The 27,295-nt window shown below is 42.0% G+C and overlaps 1 protein-coding gene across 8 annotated transcripts in view; it reads left to right on the forward strand.

Moving 5' to 3' along the window:
• Positions 1-27,295, forward strand: part of CADPS2 (calcium dependent secretion activator 2) — a 327,080-nt gene that overhangs the window by 213,449 nt on the left and 86,336 nt on the right. For all 8 annotated transcript variants that reach the window (XM_060279570.1, XM_035128678.2, XM_035128680.2 and 5 more), the window contains 3 exons: positions 15,149-15,250; positions 16,430-16,493; positions 17,818-17,941. In XM_060279570.1, the coding sequence (XP_060135553.1) occupies positions 15,149-15,250; positions 16,430-16,493; positions 17,818-17,941 (290 nt within the window). The remainder of the gene's footprint in view (positions 1-15,148; positions 15,251-16,429; positions 16,494-17,817; positions 17,942-27,295) is intronic.

Genomic DNA, 27,295 nt, shown 5'->3' on the forward strand with positions numbered 1-27,295 from the left:
TGGTCAAGAAGATGGTTTCAGCACATGCCGGAGAGGGCAGGTGGGGCTTGGCACCTGGAAAGAGATCCCGTCTAAGAGAAGGAAAACTCTGCTGCCTTGTGGGTCATCTTTGGGAGAAGAAAAGGAGTGGTGTCCCTAAGATGATTGGATGGCACCTTGTAGGCCTTCTTCCAGCAACTCCTACAGCCAAGCTGGTGCCAAATGTATTGTTCTGATTTCCTTTGGACCACATCAAGGCCAAAGAGGGGTCTTCTTGTCTGGACCTCCCTGGGCCTCCACACACACTGCCCAGGCTTGCACCCCAAAGAGGTAATTTCAGTGCTGCTATTGCAACAGTTTGGCTTCACCCCCGGAGGTGCACTCCATTGTCCCTCAAGACAGATAGATGCTAACAACAACAACAACAACAACAACAACAACAACAGGATAATTACCTCACTGCTGCAATAAAGGTGTTCTGCTTTGACAATATATTCAGTTAGCTTTTCTACAATTGTAGGTTTTAAACATGGTGGATAATCCAGCTTTCAGTCTATATTTTTGCAACAGTGTGAGAGAGAAAATCCTAGTCTATGGGTACACTCTTTTGACTGGAAGTTTGGGATAGGATTAAGGTTTTATGGCACAGATAATTTTACTCATATGGCAAGTTACATGGTAGTCATTTAATGATCCAACTCAGATTTAGGAAAAATAAAGAATTCATGAGTACACCAACTTGTCAAATTTGGCTCAATGTTAGATTGTTGTTTTTTTAAGGCAGCCTATTTCTCTGTCCTTGACTTTATGATCTCTTGTCTCTTATACAACTACTTCTTTTTTGCCACATTGGACATAAGCTCGACATAATTGTCTGTTCCCTTTGATGTCCTCCCATTCTTGTCCATATGCCTGACTTACAAATGGAGTAGTTTTGATTGTTAAATGTTTTTCATAGGTTTCCTCTGCACTGATGCAGTGCTCATATAGACAGCCCTGGCCTCTTTGTGAAATGATTGCTAATTGTCAAGGTCTCCTGCTCTCCCTGTCAATGCAACTCCTTTCCAACTGAAGGCAAAAGCACTTGGTTGCCACCCTGGCTTGCATTTCCATTTTCCCAGGCATTTTCAGCAACTTCCTGATTTAAGGAAGCTCTTAAAAAAAATATCAATCCCTCAACAATAATTGCACCCAAATAAAGAAGCAACATTATAGGACCCAAACACTCTGGGTGGCTTCCAACAAGATATTAAAAATAGGATAAAACATCAAACATTAAAAACTTCCCTAAACAGGGCTGCCTTCGGCTGTCTTCTAAAAGTCAGATAGTTGTTTATTTCCTTGACATCTGTTGGGAGGACGTTTCACAGGGCAGGCGCCACTACTGAGAAGGCCCTCTGCCTGGTTCCCTGTAACCTCACTTCTCACAGTGAGGGAACCGCCAGAAGGCGCTTGGCACTGGACCTCAGTGTCCGGGCTGAACGATGGGGGTGGAGATGCTCCTTCAGGTATACTGGGCTGAGGCTGTTTAGGGCTTTAAAGGTCAGCACCAGCACTTCGAATTGCGCTCAGAAACTAAGGCCTTGTCATTATTTCCGCACCTGAGAAAAAACATCTCCACCCTTAAGACAGCCATTCAGGCCTTATTCAGTCAGGAGCCAGAGCTTCTTGACCAAATATTTTCTCCCTCCTCGCTGTGCTTCTGGGGTGATCACTTTCACCATGCATGTAGATTTACCCCCTGCAAAAAGCGAGGGGGGGTTCTAATGACTCCACTATCTTGTTTTTATAAGACCTATTTTTCATAAGCCTTCCTCTGATCACACTTGTACATGAAGAATTTAAGAAGACTATGCAAAAATTAACCTGCCAGCTTCCGTTGCTCCTTTAGTTGCGTGCATTTTACTCTCATCTTCAGGAAAACAAAGATAAGTAAATGTGCGAACCTTAGTAATACATGTTTGAAGCAATATATAAATAAACCTGAAGGATAGATGGCCAGCTTACACAAAGCAAACGAGTCTGTCTCGTGGTGTTCAAAAGGCTGGCTCTGTCATCAAGGTCTTGGTCTTGATTGCCTTCTATAGTTGGGACTGAAATTGACAAGGACAAGAGAGGACATCCTTGCAAAGATGAGTTTCTTACAAGAATATGATGGGCTAGCTTTCAGCCTCTTTCATTAATACTATTTTGTTCAGTGAATGGGGATGGGCTTTTCTTTTCTTTTCTTCCCCCCTCTTTTTTGTACAAAATCTCAAGGCCTTTACTGGTTACAATGAAAGCCTACTTTCCATGCCAACTCTTGAGCTGCCTGACACATTCATAGAAATTTTCGCGTGGAAGCCTGACTCCATGCGACTACTTCCCTAGCCTTATTTATTGTCTGGTTTTGAACCTTTTGGTGCTAATGCTTAGCGCAGTGTGTCCTATAATTGCCCAAACTTATTTCAATAATTCAAAAGGAAGGTAGAAGTATTTCTTTTATTTATTAACACAAGTGAAGGACATCGGTGCATGCAGGACGTTGAAATATCTGAGAGAGCACATCATCCTCCTCCTCCTCCACTCTGTATGTATTCCTCCTATTCAAGCCGCTGTGTTTGTGAGGCATTATGAGTGTTTTAGAAATAAAAGAATAGAATGGCGTTGTAAAGAGAGGCTCCAGCTGGTATTAAGATACTGAAATAAGAGAAAAAGAAATGGGAAGAAAGGGAGAGAGAAGAAAGGTAAGTCAAGGACAGAAACAGTAGCTCTCACTCGGAATTTTGCTCACACGCAGATAATAACATCCACTCAATTCATCTACAGCATTACAAAGGGGGGAGAAAAGGAATTTCACAGACAAAGCAGGATAGGTCAGAGTTCTAGGCTGATATCTGTGATTATATATCGTGCTGTGTAATCCTGTGTATGTTTTCTCAGAAGTAAGCTTCCTCCCAAGTAAGCACATGTAGGATTGCAGCTGTGGATCTTCTGCTGGCATCATGGGGTCACTGGGTTGGACTCCGGCTCCACCCTGCTCATGAGGCAGGAGAAAAAACTCTTTGGAGAAGTAGGCGGCTCCCAGTCAGGTTTTTTTGTTTTGTTTTGTTTTTTGCTCCTGCCTGAATGATGCAGTCCCATCATTATTGGCTCCTGCTTTTACTCAGGCTAGTTTTGCCCTTTTCCTTTTGACTTTCCTTCTCCAAATCCTGAAGCCTTCCCAGAGAAGCCACTCTAGGACAGCATGTCTTGATGGAAGCCGTGGTTCCCGCCTTTGGCACTTACAGAGCATGCTAAGAAGACCTGTGGGTGTCGGAAGCCGCATCGATGCTTCCTGTTGCTGCAGGCTGATCTCTGGGCATGCAGCCGGCCTGCTCCCTGAAAACCTTTTGCAGGGCTGAGCATGGAGCCACCTCAGCAGCCAGCGGCCTTCCGTGGTATAGACCTCCCAGGAGCCCACAAGGCTAAACAGAACAGAAGCAGAAACTCATGGAGGCTTCTAAAGCATCTCCTGCAGCAGCAATTAGGTCGCCACAAGGCCCTTCTCTTCCTCAGTGACCTGCAGCAGACCCAGCCACTATTGGCTCTCCCCTGGGAAGGGATTCAGATGACCCAGAGCCCTGGCACAGGCTTTTCATTCCACCCCCACCACCTCAGATGAGGATGACTTTGTGGGGTTTCCAGAGGCTTCTTCTTCTATCTCAATCCCCTAGGAAACCGATCTCTCTTCCAACACATGCAAGACCAGCTCCCACAGGGTCTATCGCCAGAAATTATTCAGCAAATTAAAGAAGCCATCCCCGAGTACAGGCTCCTTCTCCTTCGTTGTAACTAAAGAAGGGAAGTTGGAGTGATGGATCCATGCTAGAGGAACGGACCTCTGACCATCTGTTCTAGGATGCCCATTGTTACAAGCCTTGGGCATCTCTCACTCTGATGACCCCGTTCCCCCCAAAAGAGGCTAAAGTGCTACCAGAGCCACGAACTTCCACCAGATTTCTTCCGACCCCAACAGACAACAGGCAATTGAGGGAAATGGGATATCTCTCTCACCCTTGCGACCAGGGTGGAGCCAGAGCCCAATCCAGTGACCTCATGATGCCAATCAGAGATCTACACTTCAGGTGACTACCAATCATACTTTTTCTAAGTCAGGCTTGATGAGGAGAAAGACATCAACATGGAGACAAAGGAGTCTTAAAAGGCCCAATGGTGAAATGGTTTGGCTGTGCTAGATGAGCAGTGTGTTCTGTTCTTAAGAGGGCCATCGCATCCCTATCACCAGCTTGGCAAAGACCATATAAGGCATGTTGCCTTTCAAAAGCCGAGTGCATAGGAGTGCCAAGTTATGTTTCCACTTCATACAGCAGGTAATTAATGTTTGTTTTTTAATGCCAGTTTTTCTCCCAGTGTGGTGGACAATCTTTTTGCATAAGATGCTGTGAAGAAGCTCCCTGTATCTTCTCCCTGCCCCCTGTTTTAATTTTTCTGCTGCATTGTAATCATACATTAAACTCCACAGCCACACTTCAAAAAAAGACAAACTAAATTGCTCTTGCTAGCAGTGGCAGGTAGCTTTTAAAAATTAAAATGGAGTGCCTTGCAACAACGTGAGTGGTGCATAGAAATGGAGCAATTGTTGTACCACATTTGTCTGCAGTTGTCTTGAACCACAGCTTCCACATGCATAGGCAGATTGCCGTCCTCTTTTATTTTACAAGTGTCTAAAGCTACTAGATGCTATACAGCAGTAATTGGAAAAAAAAATCGCATTGCCCTGACATTAAGGATTGCAATCTCAATGTTACAGACAGAGACGAGAATGTGGTGGGAGGGGGTCAAGATGAAAACCCGGGGTATATTTTAAGTTAAACTAACCAGATGAAAGACCAGATGAAACAAAAGCAACAAGCATATATTGTGTATGAAGGGAATTGGGTCAAAAAACAAACCCAGACAAGTGGGTATGAGAATTGAATGAAAAGGAGACAACCAATCTGGTGCCCAAAACTGCAGAATCAGCCCTCGCAAGTTCCAGGAGGAAGATAATATATGCGGTAAAAAACAAGGCAGGGGTTCAAGGCATAAATATCAGAGATAAAGCCTAACTGCTTGAGATGATATGAGAACAGGCCCAAATTCAGATAACTGAGTGGATAAATGTGTCATCCTCCAACTAGAATTGTATCTCCTGGGACTTCGTTCTGCCTCGTTTCTGGTTTGTCTTGAGTGATCACTTTGTCCTGGTAGCCCAATCAGTACTTGATCTTTTGAGGATCACCTTTTGAGACTGTTTGACTGATTTGATTACTGTGAGATGGCATTCACCTTTGTTATTTTACTATTCGCCCACTGTAGAATTGTGCCCCCGCAATCCCATACTATTCAAGCATGTCAGGAAGATACCGTGGGTGATGATAGCAAATGTCACAGAGAGATCCAGCAGAATCAAGCGGAACTGCCCCCCCCCCCCGGCAGTAGTCACCCTCAAAGACTACCAGTTGTGTTTTAGCCACAAAAGCAGGTCTGAAACCAGCCTGGAAAGATCCCAGATAACTCTTCTTGTTGTTGTTGTTGTTGTTGTTGTTGTTTAGTCGTGTCCGACTCTTCGTGACCCCATGGACCATAGCACGCCAGGCACTCCTGTCTTGCACTGCCTCCCGCAGTTTGGTCAAACTCACGTTGGTAGCTTCGAGAACACTGTCCAACCATCTCGTCCTCTTTTATATGCCTGTTGTCTTTGTCCATGGAGTTTTCTTGGCAGGGATACTGGAGCGGCTTGCCAGTTCCTTCTCCAGGTGGATCACGTTTAGTCAAAACTCTCCACTAGGACCTGTCCATCTTGGGTGGCCCTGCATGGCGTAGCTCGTAGCTTCTCTCTGAGTTATTCAAGCCCCTTCGCCACGACAAGGCATTGATCCATGAAGGGGCCAGATAACTCTACTTCATCCAAAAAAATCCCAGAGTTGAGTCGCCACAATCTGCTGTAGGAGCTTATTCAAAAAGGAAAAGTTGGAGACTAGCCAGTGATTGTCTAGGATAGTGGGATACAAAGATGAGGTCTTTCATAAAGGTCTCACAACCACTTCCTTTGAGGATACAGGGACACAGCTTGGGTTGCCAGACTCATTAGAGGACAGGACTTCTGTGCCTTTAATTGCCCTGCTCTCTTTTGAGTCTGGAAACCTTAAAAGAGAAACCAGCAGACCCTTTGTTTAATTTCCAAGCAAAGGGTCTGCTGGTTTCTCTTTAAAGTTTCCAGACTCAAAAGGGAGCAGGGCAATTAAAGGCACTGAAGTCCTGTCCTCTATTGAGTCTGGCAACCCTAGACACAGCCCTCCTGCAAGAAAGCATTTATGATCACATGATCGCCATAGCACATCTGGCCAGCTCTTACCAACCAGGATGGACACAGGTCCAGATGGTGGGCATCATCTCTTCAAACATTTTGTCAGTGTTCTGCAAAATTGTCCCCACAATATCACCAAGGGTTGATCTCTAACCCCTTGCATTCTAGAATCTGCCATACCTCCCCCAAAATAACTGTTGAATGACACTGCTAATGTAGTTGTGACAGAAAAGCATAATTTTACTGCCATCACTGCCGTAGACTGGGTCTGAAAATGGGCTCCCCCCTTCTTTTTTTCATGATCATTCATTTGCCACTGTTCACAGCTGCTGTTTCACCCTTCCATTTTCCATTTGATAGCCATTCCCCACCCTGTTCCATTCTTCCTCAGGTGAACTCAGCCAATGAGGGCTCACATCATAGATGTCGTGATGTTATGGAGGAAACCAGATATGGCTCTTCGTTGACATCACTTACTTGGCCAAATGATGTCCATGTAGGATGAAGACAACACTTCTTATACAGACCACAAAATGAGCTCTTTGCAGCTCTCTTCCATCAGTGACTAAAATGTGCGAAAATAAGGCCTGTGATTTATAATGAGTTATGGGAAATCTGCCCCTCCCTCTCAACTCATGTATTTCCTTGCATAGTGTTCCCAAGACAAAATCACTGTTTAGAGGTGCTAATGTCACTGCTGTCCTTAGCCCTAGATTTATATATTTGAAATATGCATGCAGTGGGCTAATTATGTAAATAGACTATAGACGTGGCAATCTAAACAGTAGCAGCGGAGGTTAAGTGAAGGTACAAAATACAGAAAAGGAGCTATTGTTTTCTTCCTCATCATCTCATCTTGTATCTAGTTCTCACGCTGCGACTTCCCATTTTGTCCCTCTCTTTCTGAAATGATGTTGGTGGGAAATACATGAAGTGCAAAGTGACTTTTTCTCCCTGCTGAGAAGCAGGTTGAATTGACAGAAGCCCGGCCCGCTTCCAAGGTTGGCGTCTCACTCCCTCTTTGATGGAAGCTGATGCACTGAACGTCCGTCAAACAGATAATAAAGGCGAATGCCGTCTCACGGGAACCAAATCAAGCCTCTTACCACCAACGTTGTAGTTTCACCCTTTATTGTTCTTTAAAAATTTCCTTTCTTGCCGGGGGAGGGGCAGAATCTGCAAAAGATGAACTGTGTAAGATATTTCACAGGCTTTGGGAACACAAATGTCAGAACATGGAGAATTGCCTTTCCAGAGAAGAAGCTGGGCATCTTGTCAAGGCACATAGCCATGGCAGAGCAGGGTTGTACCAGTGCCGTATCTGCCTTGCTGTTTAATAGGTTTGCTGCTGGAAGTATTTATTTTTAGTGTTGCAATGTTTGCCAATGGATGCAGATTCTAAAAAAAAAAAAATAGTCTAATTTCTCAATAGTTTGTGCCAGTGGCAGTTCTGAAGGAGTATGTCTTGTTCTCGTCGATGTTTTCCAATCTTGAGTGTCTTGGCAACTCTAGTCTGCGCTGGTTCTCACTTTGCTTCTTGTTGCCCCTTCAGTGAATTATTCTCTGTCCTGTGGGTCATCAGAGACTGCAGCAAAAAAAAAGAAAGGATGCAAGATGAATGTATTTGGGACTGTTCTTTTCTATCATTTGGTGTTTTGAAGCAGGGAAGATTGAGTCACTTAGCAATTTGCATTCCCTTTTATTTGTTACCTCGGTTGCAATGTACTGTTATTTTAAGTGTTGGTGATGATAACACAGGAATGGGGCAAACAACTTTCCTGGCTTAAATACTGTCTATATGCTGCCCACACAAAGTTCCTGTGCTTCTCTGGGAACTAGATTAATACTAGGAAGAGGTCGTCCAGCAGGGAGGGAAAGGAAACAGTAGAAAAGCTTGGAGATACTCTTTAGATCAGGCATCCCCAAACTTCGGCCCTCCAAATGTTTTGGACTACAATTCCCATCTTCCCCGACCACTGGCCCTGTTAGCTAGGGATCATGGGAGTTGTAGGCCAAAACATCTGGAGGGCCGCAGTTTGGGGATGCCTGCTTTAGATATTTGAAAGTAGGGCAAATCAACACCACTTGTGTTTGAGCTGTGGTAGAAAAACCTTTGGGCAGGCCCGGAGATATCTGTATATCTTTGCAGATACAAAATTTGTGTGGTTGGCCCCAGCTGCTATCTCAGTGCAGTCTTTGGAATCTAAGGAAACATCAGCTTGTGATCCTCAGTGGCAAGGGGAAAGCTTTCTTCCTGAAAATCTGGAGGCAGAATTCAACCTCACTTTACACCTGACTTTCAGCTCCCGTTTCATCTGCAGTTATGCTAAGGAAGCCTGCTGAAAAGCACTTTCTGGTGGAAGGAGGAAAAGGGTGAGGTGGGAAATATGAAGGATTTAAGGTTCCTCGGGAAGCTGAATGCTAATCATGACCATTTTCATGGCATTTTCTGGTGCAGTAGTATTTGAAAATATCCCAGGTTCATTGCTGGTTCTTAACGCTTCTTGTTATGCCTCATTTTAAAATGTGAGGAGCGGCATTTAAACTCTGCAATTTACACCCTTGTTGAGGACCTAAAAGATGGGGGGGCGGAATGTAGTGAGAAGCTCTTGTTTTTTTCAGCATTTCTCAGCTGGAAGTATCCAGGTCAGACTGTGATCTCACCATGAATCGCTGCTATTCCAGAGAAGTGCACTTCCTTCCTTAGGGACGGTACCCTTTAAGAAGCAGAAAAGATATCACAGCAAGGGTCTCAAAACCTGCCTAACTGCCACCTCTCAGTGGAAAAATAATTTTAAACCTTTATTCCCTACAAGCTTAGACAAGGGAAGACAAATTGCCTTGCTCCTGATGGGGTTGTCTTTGTTTCAAACCAGATACATTAGGGGGGGGGGTATTCTTCACTTTTACTATTCTGAGGTACAGGTCACTGCATAGTCAGTGAAAATGGATCTAACAAGCTCTTTGAAAATCCTAGGTGTTGTCAGCAGAGTTTTGTACGACAGCAAAGTCAGGTAGAGACATGACGGGCTGTGAGGTCTCCCATGTGCATGTAGCGATTCTCCTCTTATGGCAGGTTAACAGATGGTGACATTATCCTGGCTCACCTTTCTCACTTGTCACTATCAGGACCCCTGGCGCTCTCCTGTCGCACGTGTGACACGCTGCAGCGAAGTTTAACATGACAGAAGTATTTCTTTTCTCGCTGCAGAAAGCAATTTCTCCTGACAGTCAAATCAGACAGAGGATTTCACCTGTATCTGAGCACGTTCCATCTGTCAGAACGCCGAGGTAACAGTGTCGTGGCATTCACTGTGAGGGAGGAGCGAAGTTCCTTATTCTTTCACATTGCATTTATGAAAGAAAAGAGTGATGTACACATCTTGGCGGTGTCTGATGAAATTGCTGTCCTTGAAATTTATCTTTAAAGATGAAAAGCACGTTGGGCTTCCTCACCTGACAGGTCACAAGTAGAATTTATTCAAGAGAAGAGAGGAGCCGGCTGTGTGCCTATTGGTGCAGCAAATCATGTCATGACCAAGCGATCACATTCTTGAGAGCTAAAATGTCCAGCTAATACTTGCTTAAACCTTTCCTGATAACACGGACCATATCTGCTATATAATTCTCTTTTTTCACTGATCTATGCTGCAGGAGAATCCCTGGTTGTATCTTAAGTAAGGGTGTGTGCTGGAAAGGACTAACCTTGGTTGAGATCTCACTTTACAGGGACATGGATGGTGCTTGGTCTAAACCACTGAGCCTCTTGGGCTTGCTGAGTGGAAAGTCGGCAGTTCAAATCCCCAGGGCAGGGTGAGCTCCTGTTGCTCTGTCCCAGCTTTTACCAACCGGGCAGCTCAAAAGCATACCAGTAAGAGTCTGTGCTGGAGAGGATTAACCTTGGTTTAGATTTCACTTTAGCCCCAGCCAGCATGGTGGAAGTTGTCCAGGGATGGTGGAAGTAGGGTTGCCAGACTCAATAGAGGACAGGACTTCTGTGCCTTTAATTGCCCTGCTCTCTTTTGAGTCTGGAAACCTTAAAGAGAAACCAGAAGACCCTTTGCTTGGATATTAAACAAAGGGTCTGCTGGTTTCTCTTTAAGGTTTCCAGACTCAAAAGAGAGCAGGGCAATTAAAGGCACAGAACTCCTGTCCTCTATTGAGTCTGGCAACCCTAGGTAGAAGTTATCCAAGGATGGTGGAAGTTGTCCAGGGAAGGAAGAACTGGATCCAGGGGAAGGACCAAGTGGGTTGACAGAGGAGTTGTGAGGGGCCCAGTCTGGTTCTAACCCACTGCAGGGAGCAAAGAGTTAAATCCCCTGTCCTTCTGTGCTAGAGTTCCAACATGGATTAGGGCCCCTATGCTGGCTTCTGTAGATAGATAGATAGATAGATAGATAGATAGATAGATAGATAGATAGATAGATAGAGATAGATAGTAGATGGTAGAGATATACAAATATTTAAGGGCAGAGCCCTCAATCTGTTCCTATCTACATAACATGGGAGGGAAGGTTACACAGTACCTTTTTCATATATAATATTGCACCCATGCTTGCAAAGTCCCATGAGGAATGGGGTCGGGGGGGGGAGGTAGAAAGAACTCGGGCAGAGAAAGAACATTGCACACACCTAATCTAATATTGCTCTTTCCTGGCCATGATTTGTTCCATATGCTGCTCTCTTCTGCCAAGGCTTTTCCCTGGTAGTAGTGTTTGCATGTAATAATAATAATAATAATAATAATAATAATAATAATAATAATAATAAATTTATTATTTATACCCCACCCATCTGGGGGCTCCAAACAGAATATTAAAAACATGATAAAATATCAAACATAAAAAAACTTCCCTAAACAGTGCTGTCTTCAGATGTCTTCTAAAAGTCAGATAGTTGGGAGGGCGTTCCACAGGGCGGGCGCCACTACCAAGAAGGCCCTCTACCTGGTTCCGTGTAACCTCACTTCTCGCAGTGAGGGAACCGCCAGAAGGCCCTCGGAGCTGGACCTCAGTGACCAGGTTGAATGATGGGGGTGGAGATGCTCAGCAATCAGAGATGGGATTGAGGTACAACAGGAGGTGTGCTCCTAGCCCTTGGCATTGTACAGCAAATTTAGGGAGTTTCTACCACTGGCAGAGAGTCTCATCAGCCCTGTAGATAATATTTATGCTTATTATGATCTTGCCACAATGCAAGATAGATAGATAGATAGATAGATAGATAGATAGATAGATAGATAGATAGATAGATAGATGATGCAAGTGACCAGAAATTTAGGAAAGGATCTTTTGTTCCTGCTTTTTGGCATTTGAACTGACATTTCTAAATAGGCACACGACATGTTGCCATGTGCTCTGGGCTACTGTAATCCGTGAATAAAGGAGACAAGCATTTTATACCTTACACCAGGCATGTCAAACCTGCGGCCCTCCAGATGTTTTGGCCTACAACTCCCATGATCCCTAGCTAGCAGGACCAGTGGTTGGGGAAGATGGGAATTGTAGTCCAAAACATCTGGAGGGCCGCAGGTTTGACATGCCTGCCTTACACCATATTCAGTTGTGTATTCTATGTGGCTGGAGGAATGGCTAGATGTTCGGATTTCTGCAAGCCTTTTGCCAACATTCTGTGTACTTCGATGAATCCTGCCAGACCTCATTCTGAGACATACATTGAGACACACACCCCAACAATAGCCAAGAATAGCATTCCGCTACGAAAGGATGAATCCAAAGAACTGCAGGTGGTGTGTGTTACTTTTGATGCTCGTGTTGCATTCTGGACTTTCCAGGTTGGGTATACTCTGGGGATAAGGCATAAAATCTGGCGCACATTGCACCAAGCTATTAACTCTGAAAGTTGCCAATTGAGGTGTTTGGCAAGCTGACTGGTTTTATTTCAGCTCTCTGTAAGACAAAGTAGATCACGTGGCCTGGGCTCTTTTTTTGAATTCAGTGACCTAACAGTTTTTATACACATGTGTACTTATGCTGTCATAGATGAGCAGGCATTAAGGAATGTGGAAAAAGAAAGAAAGGGTACAACCCAAACAAAGAGAAGAGGACACGATGGGGAATTATGAAGGCCATGGTGCTATTCCACCAAATGCCTGTAAGCTCAGGTTGCTGAATTAAAGTTGATTTGGTACAACAAACCCGCTCAAAATAAAATCACTTAAAAATTTTGCACTAAGGAAAGTGATGGGGAAAAGGCCCTGGAAAGGACGGGACAGCAACTACTTCACACGACATTTTATAACCTCCTTGCAAACAAATGGAGATGGATGCTTGAAATCAGCCGACGTTGCCAAATCTCCCTGCAAACTTTGTGTGGCAGATAAATCAGAATGATTTCATCTGAAAGTCACCTAAAGTTTTTTTTAATACTCTTTATTAAATTTAAAATCAATATAAAACAAAACAACCATCTAAAATACAAACAAAATCAATACATAAATAAATAATCATATACTTTCAAACAAAACTTATTCCATCTTCTCAAATATATCATCAGCTTGTCTTGTACATCTTCCATTCTGTCTTCACATCTTCTTTTGTAACTTGACTTCCCCTTCTCTTCCATCCTGACTGTAAAATTATTTATCTTCCTACTGCTTCCATTAACTTTCCTCCTGGGAATACTACAAAATGTTGGTTTCAAACCCAAGTTCTTTTAAATATACTCCAAATTTTCCCCAATTGTCATTAAATTTTTTATTGGAACCGCCCCTAATCGAATTCATTAATTTAGCCAAATCAATATAACCGATTAATTTTTCCTGCCAGTCCTAATGGTGGGTACTTCCTTACTTTTCCATAATTTTGCAATTAAAATTCTCGTCGCCGCTACTGAATAGAAGAATATCTTTTCATCCTTTTTAGCCACTTCTTCTTCAACCATTCCTAATAGGAAAGATTCTGGAGTCTTTTTTATGTTATATTTAAATATTTTCTTTAATTCTTCTAATACTCCATTCCAGAAAGGTTTTATCTTTGAACAATGCCACCAGACATGTAGGAACGTACCTACTTCCCCTTCACACCTCCAGCAGTGATTGTCTTTAACTTTATACATTTTATAAATTTTGACAGGCGTCAGATACCACTTATAGAACATTTTTATTAAATTTTCTCTAATTGCTTCTGATGCCGTAAATCTCCATGTTACACTCCAGAGTTTTTCCCATTTATCCATTTCTATTGTTTTCCCTAGATCCATTGCCCACTTCGTCATTGTCTCCTTAACAACTTCATCTTTCGCTTCCCACTCTAGAATGATGTTATACACTTTTGAGATGATTTTCCATTCACTCTGTAATAAACTTTTTTCAAGTAGGGATGGTTCGGACATAAACCCTCCTTTTTTCATATCTTCTTGAAATCTACAATTTAATTGATAATATTGGAGCCACCCTGCCAATTGTTGCTTAACATCTTCATATTTTTTAAGTTTAAATACCCCTTCTTTTTCCTCTATTAAATCTTTATATTTTATCCATTTTCCATCATTATTTAATTTTTTCACTGTTATTATTTCAATTGGAAGTCACCTAAAGTTATCTTCTGTTCTGCACATGGAAATCCTTAACTGGATTTGAGTCACAGGCCAATAATCCAGAGAAGGAAAATTGCCTTACATATGTACTCTTGTGGACAGATCCAAACTGAACAGCAAAGGACTGAAAAATGGGTCCAATATAATAAAGTTCATGTGGTCAGATTTGATTAAATTTCGTAGTTGAGTAAAGACATTTAACCACATCTCTAAATGGGCAAGGAGGGTCTTGGATCCATACAAAAGAAGGAAGACCTTACTGCCTCCTGCCCTGCTTAAACTTAAAAGGCAGGGATAGGGGACAATGCGACTTTCCATATATTGTTGGCCTACAACTCACATCATCTGAAGAATGGCATTGGCCATGCTGGCTGGAGCTGATGGGAGTCCCAGAGACATCTGGAGGTTCCCCATCTCTAATTTAAAAGAACGAGAGACTGGGACCAACAGTGAAGTAGTATCCCTAAGGACAGGCATCCCCAAACTTTGGCCCTCCAGATGTTTGAGACTACAATTCCCATCTTCCCCGACCACTGGTCCTGTTAGCTAGGGATCATGGGAGTTGTAGGCCAAAACATCTGGAGGGCCGCAGTTTGGGGATTCCTGCCTAAGGAGAGCATGATAGTTGAGCATTGTTTTCTCAGTGGCGTCACGTTTGCTCAACGTCACATTGGGGAAATTGTGGAGTTTGGGATCAAAGTCAATATTGTGATGGAAGGGTGCTCAGAGAAGCCTTCTTTCGTAGCATTTTCATGAAGCGATGCGAAATGTTTATACATTACAAATCTGCCTGCATTTGCCAGACATTACCGTAGGAGCTAGGCTTTAAATTGAACAGCTTCTAACCTCATTCCGCTCTACCTGTTTTGTCGTCTCTGTGGGCCACAATGTTAGTGGCTCTTAACTGCTCACTGCTCTTTAAGTTCTGAACTGGACTCCTCTTCACGCCTTGAAAATGTATTTTAATTATTTTCAATTGTTGCATCCTCTATTATATGTATGTGACACAGTTAGCAGCTTATTTAATTTCACACTTCTGCTGCATCATTCCTCTCAAAGAGCTGTCTCGGTAGTGTATGACTTCTAAAAGGCTATGTTATTGCCGTCAGGGCTTTGTCCCCTTTACTCCTTTTGACGCTGAAGTGTTATGTGAAATTATAACTGGTAGACTATAAGTGCCTATGTTTTCAAGGTGATACATTAATGAATTAAGACACGATTACCACTGTTCTATCCTTAAACGTATGGTGCGTTTAAAAAAAAAAAATCTGTACATTTCAGACCCGATGGAATTGGAACGGTAACCATTGAAGAGAGAGAAAAGTTTGAAGATATTAAGGAAAGGCTTACTTCTCTTTTGGAAAACCAGATTAGCCACTTCAGGTAAACATTTGCATACTGCAAGTTTGACATGCCTATTGCTATGAGGAAAGAAGGAGATGGTGAATTAGGGTTTAGATCCTGGTACAATCTTAAATTTGAATGCCGTTCAGTTTTTATAAACCAACTGAGGCCTTTGAAGAGGAATATCACCCTTCCTTTCAGTTGGTTTTTGAAGCATTGGGCATTTACTCTACCTAATGTTGCAAGTCGCATGGGAATTTTGCCCATTCTGTACCAATTTATGCCAGTCATGCAAACAGATCAGAGACCTGCAAGCATGGATGGTGCAGACCAAAAATATATAGCACAAATGACCCCTCCTTTTTTAAAAAAAAATATAACTTTCTCACTTAACACTGATTTCACCTATCAATCATTGCTATTTGTCTTTGGTGGAGAGGGAAGGGAATTGTTTACACTAGGCATGTCATAGTGATTTGGAAGGTGAAATGCAACTTTACTATCAGTAGCGTATCTGTATATCTTACATCATTTATACGGTAACAAGAGAAAGCACAAAGGACAGGGCAAAAATCGTGCAGATAATCTAAGAATATTTGGGCAAGAAAATGCAAACCTTTGTTATTAGAAGCTGAGGATGTAGAAGTTTATTGAGGCTGCAATCCTGTACTCATTTATCTGGAAGCAGGTCCCATAAACCTAAATGTAGCCTGCTTATTTCTAAGTAATTGTGTATGGGATTGCACTGCTGCTAACCTGTTACTCTTGTTGATTTAAAACCCTATAAGATCTCAAACAATACTAATAATTGGGGTAGTACACATTTTACTTCTGATCCAGTTCCATCTCAAAGCCATCCAAATAGAAATGAAGACCCTTAAACCTTGCACACCCACATTAAAAGCATCCCTGGATAAAAGTGTTTTGAGAGCATGCCTAAATGATTGGCAGGAGAGAGTCAATTATACCGCTCAAGGCAGGAAATTGTACAACTTTGGGGTCTGTCCCTCGTGCCCACCCACCTATGCCCCCAAAGCAGCACATACTTTTCTAAATAATTTTAAAAGAAATATTTACAAATGTTCTTGTCACACAGAGGTGCAACTTTATCTGAGATTCCTGCATTGCAGGGGGTTGGACTAGATGACTCTTGGGGTTCCTCCCAACTGTACAATTCTATGATTCTAATAAAGGATCTATCTTTTGTTTATCTTTAAGGTATTGTTTCCCTTTTGGGCGTCCTGAAGGAGCGTTAAAAGCTACGCTTTCATTACTCGAAAGGGTACGTTCCGAGTTTCATTTCAGTTTTTCATTTCAGTACGTTTTAGAAAGTGACTTGCTTTGGTGTTATTTCCAAATGTTAATTTTCCCCATGTGTGTGGCAGACACCTATTTAGTACAGAATCAGTTGAGTAGAATTTTACTTTAAATATTTTTAGACTCTTTAAAATCAGTCATGGGATTGTGTCTTTAGAATTCTCTCACAGCAATATATGGAGAATAATGGAGGAATTCTCCATGAAAATATGGTAAGTAAAGTCCTTCATGCTCATAAAAATGTAATCCCTAAAAAAAAGTAAGTAGAAGTCTGTTGGATCAGTCTATGGGTTGACCTGGTTCAGTATCAGTGGTGACTAGCCATGATAACTCTTGTTTAAGGAAATTTGCCTTTACTGCATCCTTCTTTAAATACCTTCCATTGCTAGACACTTCAAGAAATCTTAGGAAGCTCATGAACAGAGTTCAAAGTCTGGAAGAGCTCAATTCAGGCCTAAAACAGAGGAACTGTGCATGGTGCTGTGGTCTAAACCACTGAGGGTCTTGAGCTTGCCGATCAGAAGGTTGGCAGTTTGAATCCCCACAATGGGGTGAGCTCCCATTGCTCTGTCCCAGCTCCTCCCAACCTAGCAGTTTGAAAACACGCCAGTGCAAGTAGATAAATAGGTACCGCTGCGATGGGAAGGTAAATGGGGTTTCCGTGCACTCTGGTTTCCATCATGGTGTTCTGTTGCGCCAGAAGCGGTTTCGCCATGCTGGCCACATGACCTGGAAAGTTGTCTGTGGACAAACGCCGGCTCCCTTGGGGTATTTTTCTTATTGGATTTTGTGTGGTAGGGCAAATCCGGATTTAAGGAAATAAAAGGTATGGCCTGGCATCTTGATGATGACAACATCATGCAGATGCTTCTGAGTAGGAGCAGCAATCCTATTCCACAATACACTGCCGTGTGAAAGCTACAAGTACTGTAGCCAATTTATGTTTTCTCATCCTTTCCCCTACCCCCAATCTTTAATGTAAAGATAGTTTGACCTTATGAACAGCTGTAAATATGACAATATATCATGTATGTTAAGTACTATGTAAACACTTGTTTTAGCCTTATGTTTAGAAATGGTGTCTGTGGATGGGCAAGTCTAAGTTATAGCCCAAACGGCTGCTTTTTAACTCAAATCTGCAGAGATTAATAGCTAAGTCGATTAGCGACTTCCTTTTCTTTCAGCCTCTAATTGCCAACAAATCTAAAACAGCCATTAGTATATGTTGAAACCTTTTCTCTTGAGGGGTTATGGTAATGTGTCTAACTCAAGCACTGTCTCTGATGCAGGTTTTAATGAAAGATATTGCCACTCCCATACCAGCGGAAGAAGTGAAGAAAGTGGTTAGGAAATGTCTGGAGAAAGCAGCCTTGATCAATTACACTCGGCTTACAGATTATGCCAAAACAGAAGGTTAGTACAGCAATCAGCTAGCTACCAGAGTGGCTGCAAAAGCTATCGGCACCTATTAACTGGATATATTTTGTGAGCAGCCTTTTCTCTTTCCTGAGCAAAACCTGTACCACAGCAAGGGGAAATATCTCATTAAAATCTCAGCTGGTGAACTACTGAGCTTTTTCCTATTCATGGCTTTAATATACCTCCTGGGACCATGCCTGAATGAATGATCTTTGCTTTGTGCTGAAGTTCTCCTTTGTCCTTTATTTTAAGGGTAGTTTTGTGTGTCGCATAACTGGCCCAAATCAACCCATTCTAGAGGGCACTTTCTTGCCCAGTTTTAACATTTGAACTTAGTTGCATAAGGAAGAGACATCAGGCATTCCGGAGCCATTGAATACAGCCCCTTACCTAGCTCCAGTTCCCTGGTTGCCCCTTGTTTATTAATGAACCGTTAAGAATACACATAATAAAATCCTTCTCAAGTCCTCAGCCAATGGGCTCACTTACATGTGAAGCTAGAGAAACCTTTCTTCAAATAGGAGAGAGTGGACCTTTTCTAAATTTCCCTTTTGTGTGAGTAGTGTTTTAACCCCTAGGGTGGGGCGGGGTGTCTTGGATGATAATCATAAATAGAAACCAGATAACATTTATATAACATAAAATAAAAGGGCTTGCAACATGAAGAATTGTTGGTGCATCAGCTTCTTTATATGCAACGAGACTTGCAAAGGAACACAGGATGATACAATTTTTTCACTCCCAGATTTCCCACCATCTCTATGGTTAAATTGGAAAATGTTAGGTTTCTGACTTGATAATCACCTCCCTGGATGTCAGTTGGGGCTTGAGCTCCTCAAGACCGTTTCCAGAAATGTTGAAATTGTAGACATGTACTTTATTGTCTATTTCACATTGCTTTATATTTCCACATTACCTGAGATGCTGTGGTGTGGTTTTTTATTGCCCCACCACCTATAATCTTTAAGAAGAAATCGTAAACATGATGGGGTTGTAATGGGGTTATTTTGCAGAGCAATGAAGTAAAATGTATGGAACATATGAAGCTGTGTCACACCGAATCAGATTGTTGGCCATCTCCATCTCGGCCTACCCCATCTCAGTGCTCTTCAAATGTTATTGGACTCCAACTCCCATCAGCCCCAGTCAGTATGGACAATGGTCAAGGATGATGGATGGGAGTTTACAACAATTGGATGGGAGTTTACAACAAGTGTGCGTCTGTGTGTGTGTGTGCGTGTATGTGTACCAATATTGTTCTAATAACAGCCTCATTATAACAATACCAATTTTATCCAATTAATGCAGTTACTAAAGGCAATTATTCAAATGTCTAATTATACAATTTAATTAAACTGGGCCCCCTTGCATACTAAAGTTGATGAGTTCATTCTTCTATGTTTTTTCTGCGTTCCAATTTTTTAATAATTTTCATCCCATTCAGATATAATAATCCCCTATATAACAGCTACAATCTTGTGATTTCAACTCGTTTTGGTATAATAGGTAATTTGTAAAGTTTCAAGTGAGGGACTTCAGCTGTAATCCTCATTCTTTCTTGCATGTGACCGTTTCCCCCATGATGTTTTCCCATCCATGTATTGGTGTTGAATCCTTTATTCCTGCAACTGTTGGTGTTTCCTGCTGTGTCTTGCTGCTATCTCACAGTTTCCAAAAGTCACTGCATCACTACATCCCGTGATTTGCCTTCCAATAAACAAGACATCTCTGCCATTTTTCCAGCCTAGGAAGAACGGTCTGAATCCAGACTGCAGATAGTTAATCCAAAAATCTTCTCACAGCTGGTAGACTCCTTTCCTCCCTGCTACTGATTTATGCCCACTTATCCTTATCACATACACATTCCTTTGTGGATAATGGAAGTTAGGGAATATTTTGCTCTATATTTTCAAAGCATAGCATTTCTTTGTCCCTTCCCTCTCAGCTCCTTTCTCTCACACATGCAGTTCCAGTTTTGTAAAATTCCACATTATACAGTGGTACCTCAGTTTTCGAACATAATCCATTCTGGAAGACCGTTCAACTTCCAAAACATTGGAAAACCAAGCCGCAAAGGGCAGTCTGCAATTTCAATTGAGAAAATTGGGGGTGGGGTGGGGAATGACTCAGCAGAAGCCATTTGACTTCCGAAAAGTGTTCAAAAACAGAAGCAATTACTTCTGGGTTTTCAGTGTTCGAAAACCAAAACATTCTGCTTCTGATACGCTCAAAAACCAAGGTACCATTCTATTCCAATTTCTTCCACCCTCACTTGTGCAGATGGTGTTTTTTTTAAAATAAAACTTGCATTCCAGGGGTTTGCCGTATCATGACTGTAGAGAAAAACCTTAAGTAAGCAAGCCGTGGGCTCCCTCCCCACATCATCTCTTTCACCCAATGAAATCCGCTCTCAATCCAAACCTTTCCCGTCCTTGTAGCTGGGAGTATTTGCGGTTTCTTATCTCATCGTCTCTGACATGCACCTGTAGTTTACTCCAATTAAAGTCTAATTAGCAGGATAACCTGTGCTTCCAGGAACGGGATTGGGGGGTCCTCCACGCACACAGTGTCTTTGCCTGCCCTCACATTCCATGGGGAAGCGAGTGCCAGACCTCAAGGCAAACTGCAGATGGGAGCCTGATTCCTCTTCCAACCGAAGAGGAATGCAGATAATGAATTTTCCCCATCATTATCTGATTTGTATCTCCGTCTCTCTCTCTCTCTCTCTCTCTCTCTCTCTCTCTCTCTCTCTCTCTCTCTTTCCTGCTATGTTAAAAGAGTCTCCATTCTTGGCACACCGGAAACAGGAGGTAGTTTGCAACGTCTTCCTACTAAGCATAACAATAACATGAGTTGTTTAAAATTCATAATTTGTTGGAAGCCATTGTATAGGGTTTTTTCCCCCTAATCACATGCTCAGTATATTTTGCAACCGTTTATTTTTAGCATGACTGAAATTGTAGTCACAAAAGCAGGGGAGAGGAATGGTGCCGCTTGTATTTAACAATTCGTTTTAACTTACTTTCCCGTCTCTTCACTATCCACTGACAAACATGAGTTAGCCAATCTCTTGAGTGATTAACCAAAAAAATAAAGCCATCTCATCACTATGGCAACCGATATTATATCATGGGAATAACAACATGAAAGCACCTCAGTAACCAGTTTATCATAATTAATTAAGATATCACGTTGTGTTTAAATGAAGGAGGATATATATGTGGATCTTTCTGAAAATGAGAAAGATACCTTTTCACCTTCAGCCAGCATCCTATGCATGCTTGCAGCAGGGGGCTCTTGCTGTTCAATTATCTAGAGTTTTTAACAAGCTTGTTTGGCGTAATTGGTGTAAAAATAGAAAGTTTCTAAAAGAAGGCACCCAAGCTGGGCTGAGAGTCAAGCAAAGTAATCTTGGCGTGGAGCTCATTGTTTACAGGTGATATAAATATATCATTCCTTAGATCCTCTGAAACTTTACAGAAATGTGAAAAAGGAGTCACATTGCAAAGTATGATGTATTTGTTTGTTTGTCATGAGGACTAGTTATGAAAGCTCACAGACCAGGGCATGAGCTTCAGCCAAGTATATCTGAGTCAGTCCCTGAGTGGAAGACTGGTGGGGCGGAGGCAGGATCCTATACATTATGTGCCCCCCTTGAGTTGTGCAGAAGAAAGGCATGAACAGAATTAGTTCCTGAAGGAAACAGGAACTCCTTATTGACACTCCCAGAAAAAAAGGCCATATAACTGACTCAGATTATTGCGTTTAAGTGATTTGAGTCAACAGTGTAAAGTACAAAAGCCTAAACAGAAACAAAAGTGAGACCTAACTCTCTCTCTTTCTCTATTTTTAATTAAAGGTTTCTTTCATACAGTAAATAAAAACAAAAATATCACATTATTTCATCCAGAAACATGGGGAGACTCGAGATTGGTAGCATTAATAAATTCCCACATTCAGCTTCCTTAGGTGTTCCTGGGTCCTGGAATAATGAGGGAGGGAGAAAAATGTCTCTCTTTCCACTTCCCCCACACCATTCATAATATTGCGCTGTGTCCCACTGCCTAGTTTCCTTTTTTTCCTAAACAGCTCCAAATACTGTATCCTTTCCTCATATGGAACTATGCATTGCGATTCCTTTTCAAAGTGCACTGTTTGCAAGTGAACATGCCCATAGGGGTTAATTTTTCGGTTCCAAAATCTTACAAGCAGAACCCAGTTTTTAAGAAGGCATTTCTTCTTTTCCTCATATATTTATTAACCGTAAGCTTGTGTACAAACATGGGGTCCTGCGTTTTTCTCCTTCACTCGCCAAGAGTTAGCCAACAAGCCTGATTTCCATGCTTTAGCCAGTGAAGTGCATGCTATTGTTAACATGTTCACAACTAACACGACACGTTCCTTTCAAATTTGCCCCTTTATTGCTCCCAGTAACATTGCTGGGGAATTAATTTGCCTCACATACCTAAATTGTATCCTTGATACCTTTTACAATAACAAGCCAGTATTGTTTTTCCTCTCTTAGATCTCAAATACATATTGGATATATTTTGACATGTTTTTGCTATTCTCATAAGCATGAAGTAGCAGAATTCTTCCAAAATATTTTCAATTTTCTTCTGTCACTGAAAGACCGAATTCTGTCACATGTTTTTATCCCCAAGTCATTCCTGTTAGTTGTATCCAGGAGTATTCTATAGATTTTTGACATCAAACCTTTTGTTATGTCAGGTTTTCATAAGATGTCAGTGGTCTCTTTATGTTCACAAAGTCCCTTTGAGACAATTTTTTTTGTAGTAAGTGACAAATAAGTGAAGTAAGTAGTTATTTGGAAAGTGAAATAAGTAGTTATTTGGAAATAGTTTCTAATTTGTAGATAATGGGAAAGGGTAGCTGTAGAAAGTGATTTCTTTATCTGCATTGATGATGCAGTTTTCAGTCAGGGTAGGGGTGTTTTGCAGCCCTGCCAAAATGTGTTCCCTATCCATGGAAATACAACAATTCAACACAAGCAAAACTATGTGAATTTGTTTAGTACAGTGGTGCCTCGCTAGACGAATTTAATTCGTTCCACGGGTCTTTTCTTATAACGAAAAAGTCGTCTAGCGAATCCCATAGGAATGCATTGAATTTTTTTTTGAATTTATTTTTTTTTTTGCCCATAGGAACGCATTGATTGAATTTCAATGCATTCCTATGGGAAACCGCGATTCGCTGATGAATTTTTCATAAAACGAATTCGTCTAGCGAGGCAACCTCCGCTCGAAACATCCTTTCGTTAAGCGGAAATTTCATTAAGCAGGGCATTCATTAAGCGAGGCACCCCTGTATGTATAATTTATTCAAGTTGCACAATCCAGTTTTTCTTGGTATACTATTTCAGTATATATATATTTAATTCAGAGTACCCACAGTAATCAAATACTACCAATTTCCTAGCAAAATAGACACCATACCTGACTGACAGCTTGCAGAAGTTTGGTTGACCCACTATCAGTTCAGTGGCCTGATGGTGTCAATGGAATGTTTAAAAAGGTTTATCTTTTTCTCTGATTTACACCTGCAGTACATTACTCCAGTCATTATTTTTGGTTGTGAAAAAACATCCAATTATTAATCGTAGAAAATGGTTTTCTTGTTGGTAGCGGAGCATATTTCATAGAAGTTAACAAAAAAACACTGTTCAGGCTTTTCCATATGAAGAAACGTAATGCCCATTACAGGGTACGATAGAAAATAAAGTCACAGGCATGACTTATTTTCTTGCTGATCCCATATAAAAACTTGATTATTGGAATGAATTTGTTGTCTTTTTAACAGGATGTTAAAGAGGTTGCGTATTTTTATTTGCTAGAATAAACTGATTTATTATACATTACAGCTTGACTTACATAATGAAGGTAAACTAATACTACTATTTTCTGCTTCTCCTTCCTCCCTTTTTTCTTGCCCTTTCATTTAAGCTACAAATGAAAAGGATCCAGGTGACTGCTGTGTTAATTGTGTGCATGTATGCATGCATGTATTTAAGTGTTCGTTATGGCTTTATTAATTGTACAATGTAACAACAACAAAATCAGTGCATGCTTATTCAGAAGTAAGACCTATGGGATTTACTGCCAGCTAAGTATATATGGGGCCTCTAAGTCACCGGGAGCATTGTATCAGAATGGAGCAAGAGCCCTCTCTTATGTGTTGTAGTCAAGGAGAACTTGTGACTAGGTTGTGGATCTCTGCCAAGTAGCCCCTCCACATCCAGTTCAAATTTCGGAAAGGTGGGAGATCCCGAGTGACAAGGTGGTTAGGCTGGCCTCGGCCAGGACCAGGGCCTTCTCAGTACTAGCCCCGACCTGGTGGAACGCTCTGTCTCAGGAGACTAGGGCCCTGAGGGATTTGTCATCTTTTCGTAGGGCCTGCAAGACAGAGCTGTTCTTCTTGGCCTTTGGACTGACGCAGTCTGACCCCGGGGTTACCCTCCCCTAAGTTTTTATCTTATAATGGTTTTATCATACTTGTAGATTTCTAATTTTAAAATTGAATTTTAACATTGTATTAATCTGCATTTTAATTGAATTGTTTCTTTTATACTTGTGTTGATATTTTTGCTGTTAGCCGCCCTGAGCTAATTATTACTATTATTATTATTGTTGTTGTTGTTGTTGTTGTTATTATTATTATTATTATTATTAAGACTTCCATGTGATCTACAGTTCCATATCACTTGTAAGCCTTTTCATGCTAAGGCTTCCTCTTCCCCCTAGACATTTGCACAGGGCATGCAAGATCCAAGATCACATATTCTCCATAACTGTTAGCATTACACTTGAAGAGGGCTAATATCTATCACAGTTTAAGTTATCCCACCAGCAGACACATTCTAGGGGGAAGTTATTATGTATTGCACATAACAAATTGAAGATTACGTATCGCACATAGCAAATTGACCACAGTATCAAAATAGACCGTTTAATGATAATAATGCAATACACAGTGTCTTATTTTCTAAATGAACAATTAAAATGGCATTGCAGTAGCTTTACACCTATATTTTACCTCACGGACCGCATCTCTTCATATAAAATATCATGGAATCTGCGTTCACCATCTGTGGCCTTCCTTCGTGTGCCTCGTCCATGTGAGATCCAGAGGGTGGCTACATGAGAACAGGCCTTTTCTGCAGTGGCCCCCTGCTTGTGGAATGCTCTCCCCAGGGAGGTTGCCTTGCGTCTTCAAATTTATTTTTGGGCGCCAGGTGATAATGTTCCTCTTCAACCAGGCCTTTGGCTGATTAATATCCTACAGCCTTCTAAATGTGTCTATGGGAAAGGTTAAGGTAAAGGGACCCCTGACCATTAGGTCCAGTCGTGGACGACTCTGGGGTTGCGGCGCTCATCTCACTTTATTGACCGAGGGAGCCGGCATACAGCTTCTGGGTCATGTGGCCAGCATGACTAAGCCGCTTCTGGCAAACCAGAGCAGCACACGGAAACGCCGTTTACCTTCCCGCCGGAGCAGTACCTATTTATCTACTTGCACTTCATGCTTTCGAACTGCTAGGTTGGCAGGAGCAGGGACCGAGCAACGGGAGCTCACCCCGTCATGTGGATTCGAATCGCCAACCTTCTGATCGGCAAGCCTTAGGCTCTGTGATTTAACCCACGGCGCCACCCATGTCTATGGGAAGGGGGGGGGAGTATTGTTTTGTTGTTTTGGTTTAATTATTTACTTGTGATTTATTTTGTGTTTTATTCTGTGAGTCACCCTGAGATCTTCTGATGAAGGGTAAATAATAATAATAATAATAATAATAATAATAATAATAATAATAATAATATCATCAGTCTACACTGGGGAACTGTGCAGGGCCAAAATCTCCTAGTTTTTCCAACAGTTCTATGGAAGCTGAAACAACCACCAATTTGGTCACCAGCAGTGTTATTTCTGCGGAGAAATATCTAGGGGTAGCAAATACGAGGTACAGTGATACCTTGGTTGTCAAACGCCTTAGTTGTCGAACAAATCGTCTCCTGAACATCGCAAACCCGGAAGCGAGTATTCGGTTTGCAAACATTCTTTGGAAGCCGAACGTCCGACGCGGCTTCCGTAGCTCCTGCAGCCAATCAGAAACCGTGCCTTGGCTTTTGAACCATTCCGGGAGTCGAACGGACTCCCATTACGAATTAAATTCAAGAACCAAGGTACCACTGTATTCCAGTATTGGGTTGGTCATTTGGGATCTTTTCTTTTGGGGAAAGTCCCCCTCCCCCCAAAAAGCCATTCCAAAACTGGTTTCAGTAGTGTAATGCCCCATTCTCATCAAGTGTATGTTGAAGTAGAGGTCGACAAATGGAGCAGGGGGGAATGCACCATCTCCAGAGAATTTCAAAGGTGGAAGAGTCACAAAGAGACAAGGATCTTGATAAGGGGAGGGAGTTGCCTTGCAAGCTTCCACCTCTCGCTTTCTCTTTGGTCTGCAGGCTGAAGGTTCCTCATCCCTGATCTCTTGCCTCCACTGACTGTCCTGGTGGCATCTCTCCAGTGTACCTGACAGTCTTTCCCAGCCCTGCCTGCAGATGTCTGGGACTAAGCCAGTGACTTTTTGAATGCAAAGCATGTGCCTCTGCCACTGAGCCACTTGGTTAATATTACGAATAGATTAAAATTACTCTTTTCAGAACAGTAATAGCTTAGGAAGCTTCAAAACCCATATAGCAATTCCAGTACTTTCTCCTTTGGAGAACTCTTGCAATCTGGGCAAGGAACGTCAGGTGATTCTTTGTATGAGGAGTCCACACATTGTGGACCCAACTATTTACAGACTAGCTTTTCAGACAGTCCGCTAAGTTTAGAAATGCCCTCCCTGTTTTTCCATGGGTAGACAGTTTGTTTCTACAAGGGAGCACCTAAGCATCTGATCTCCCTTGTCTTCAGCTGGAAATGGTGCAGGACTTGGGCTGTTTCGGACTGTGTACCTCGGGTCTTAGTGGAAGCCTGCAGAAGGAAGTAGTTTAAAATTGAGTTGGGATATGGGCAACCCTACTTAAGCATGACACTCATTGGTGAACTTGAGGAAGTCCACTGCCTTTTCGCCTCACTGCCTCTTCAGATTTGTCATGAAAATTCAGAAATTTGAAGCACTGGAGAATTATAAAGTGAAATGTGTAATTTTCCAGAAATACGCATCATCAAGTTCCAGCGCCCACCTCACCCTGGTCTGTGGTTGACTTCTTTGAAGCTCATTTTCCTTCAGCAGACAGCATCTTAACAGCACTTATAACCAGTCTCAATTGGTGGGTTTTTTTTCACCAGACTATGTGTTCCATCTAGTGTTAGCTCATAGACAGTATT

The sequence above is a fragment of the Zootoca vivipara genome, chromosome 10, assembly GCF_963506605.1.
Source record: "Zootoca vivipara chromosome 10, rZooViv1.1, whole genome shotgun sequence".
Lineage (NCBI taxonomy): Eukaryota > Metazoa > Chordata > Lepidosauria > Squamata > Lacertidae > Zootoca > Zootoca vivipara.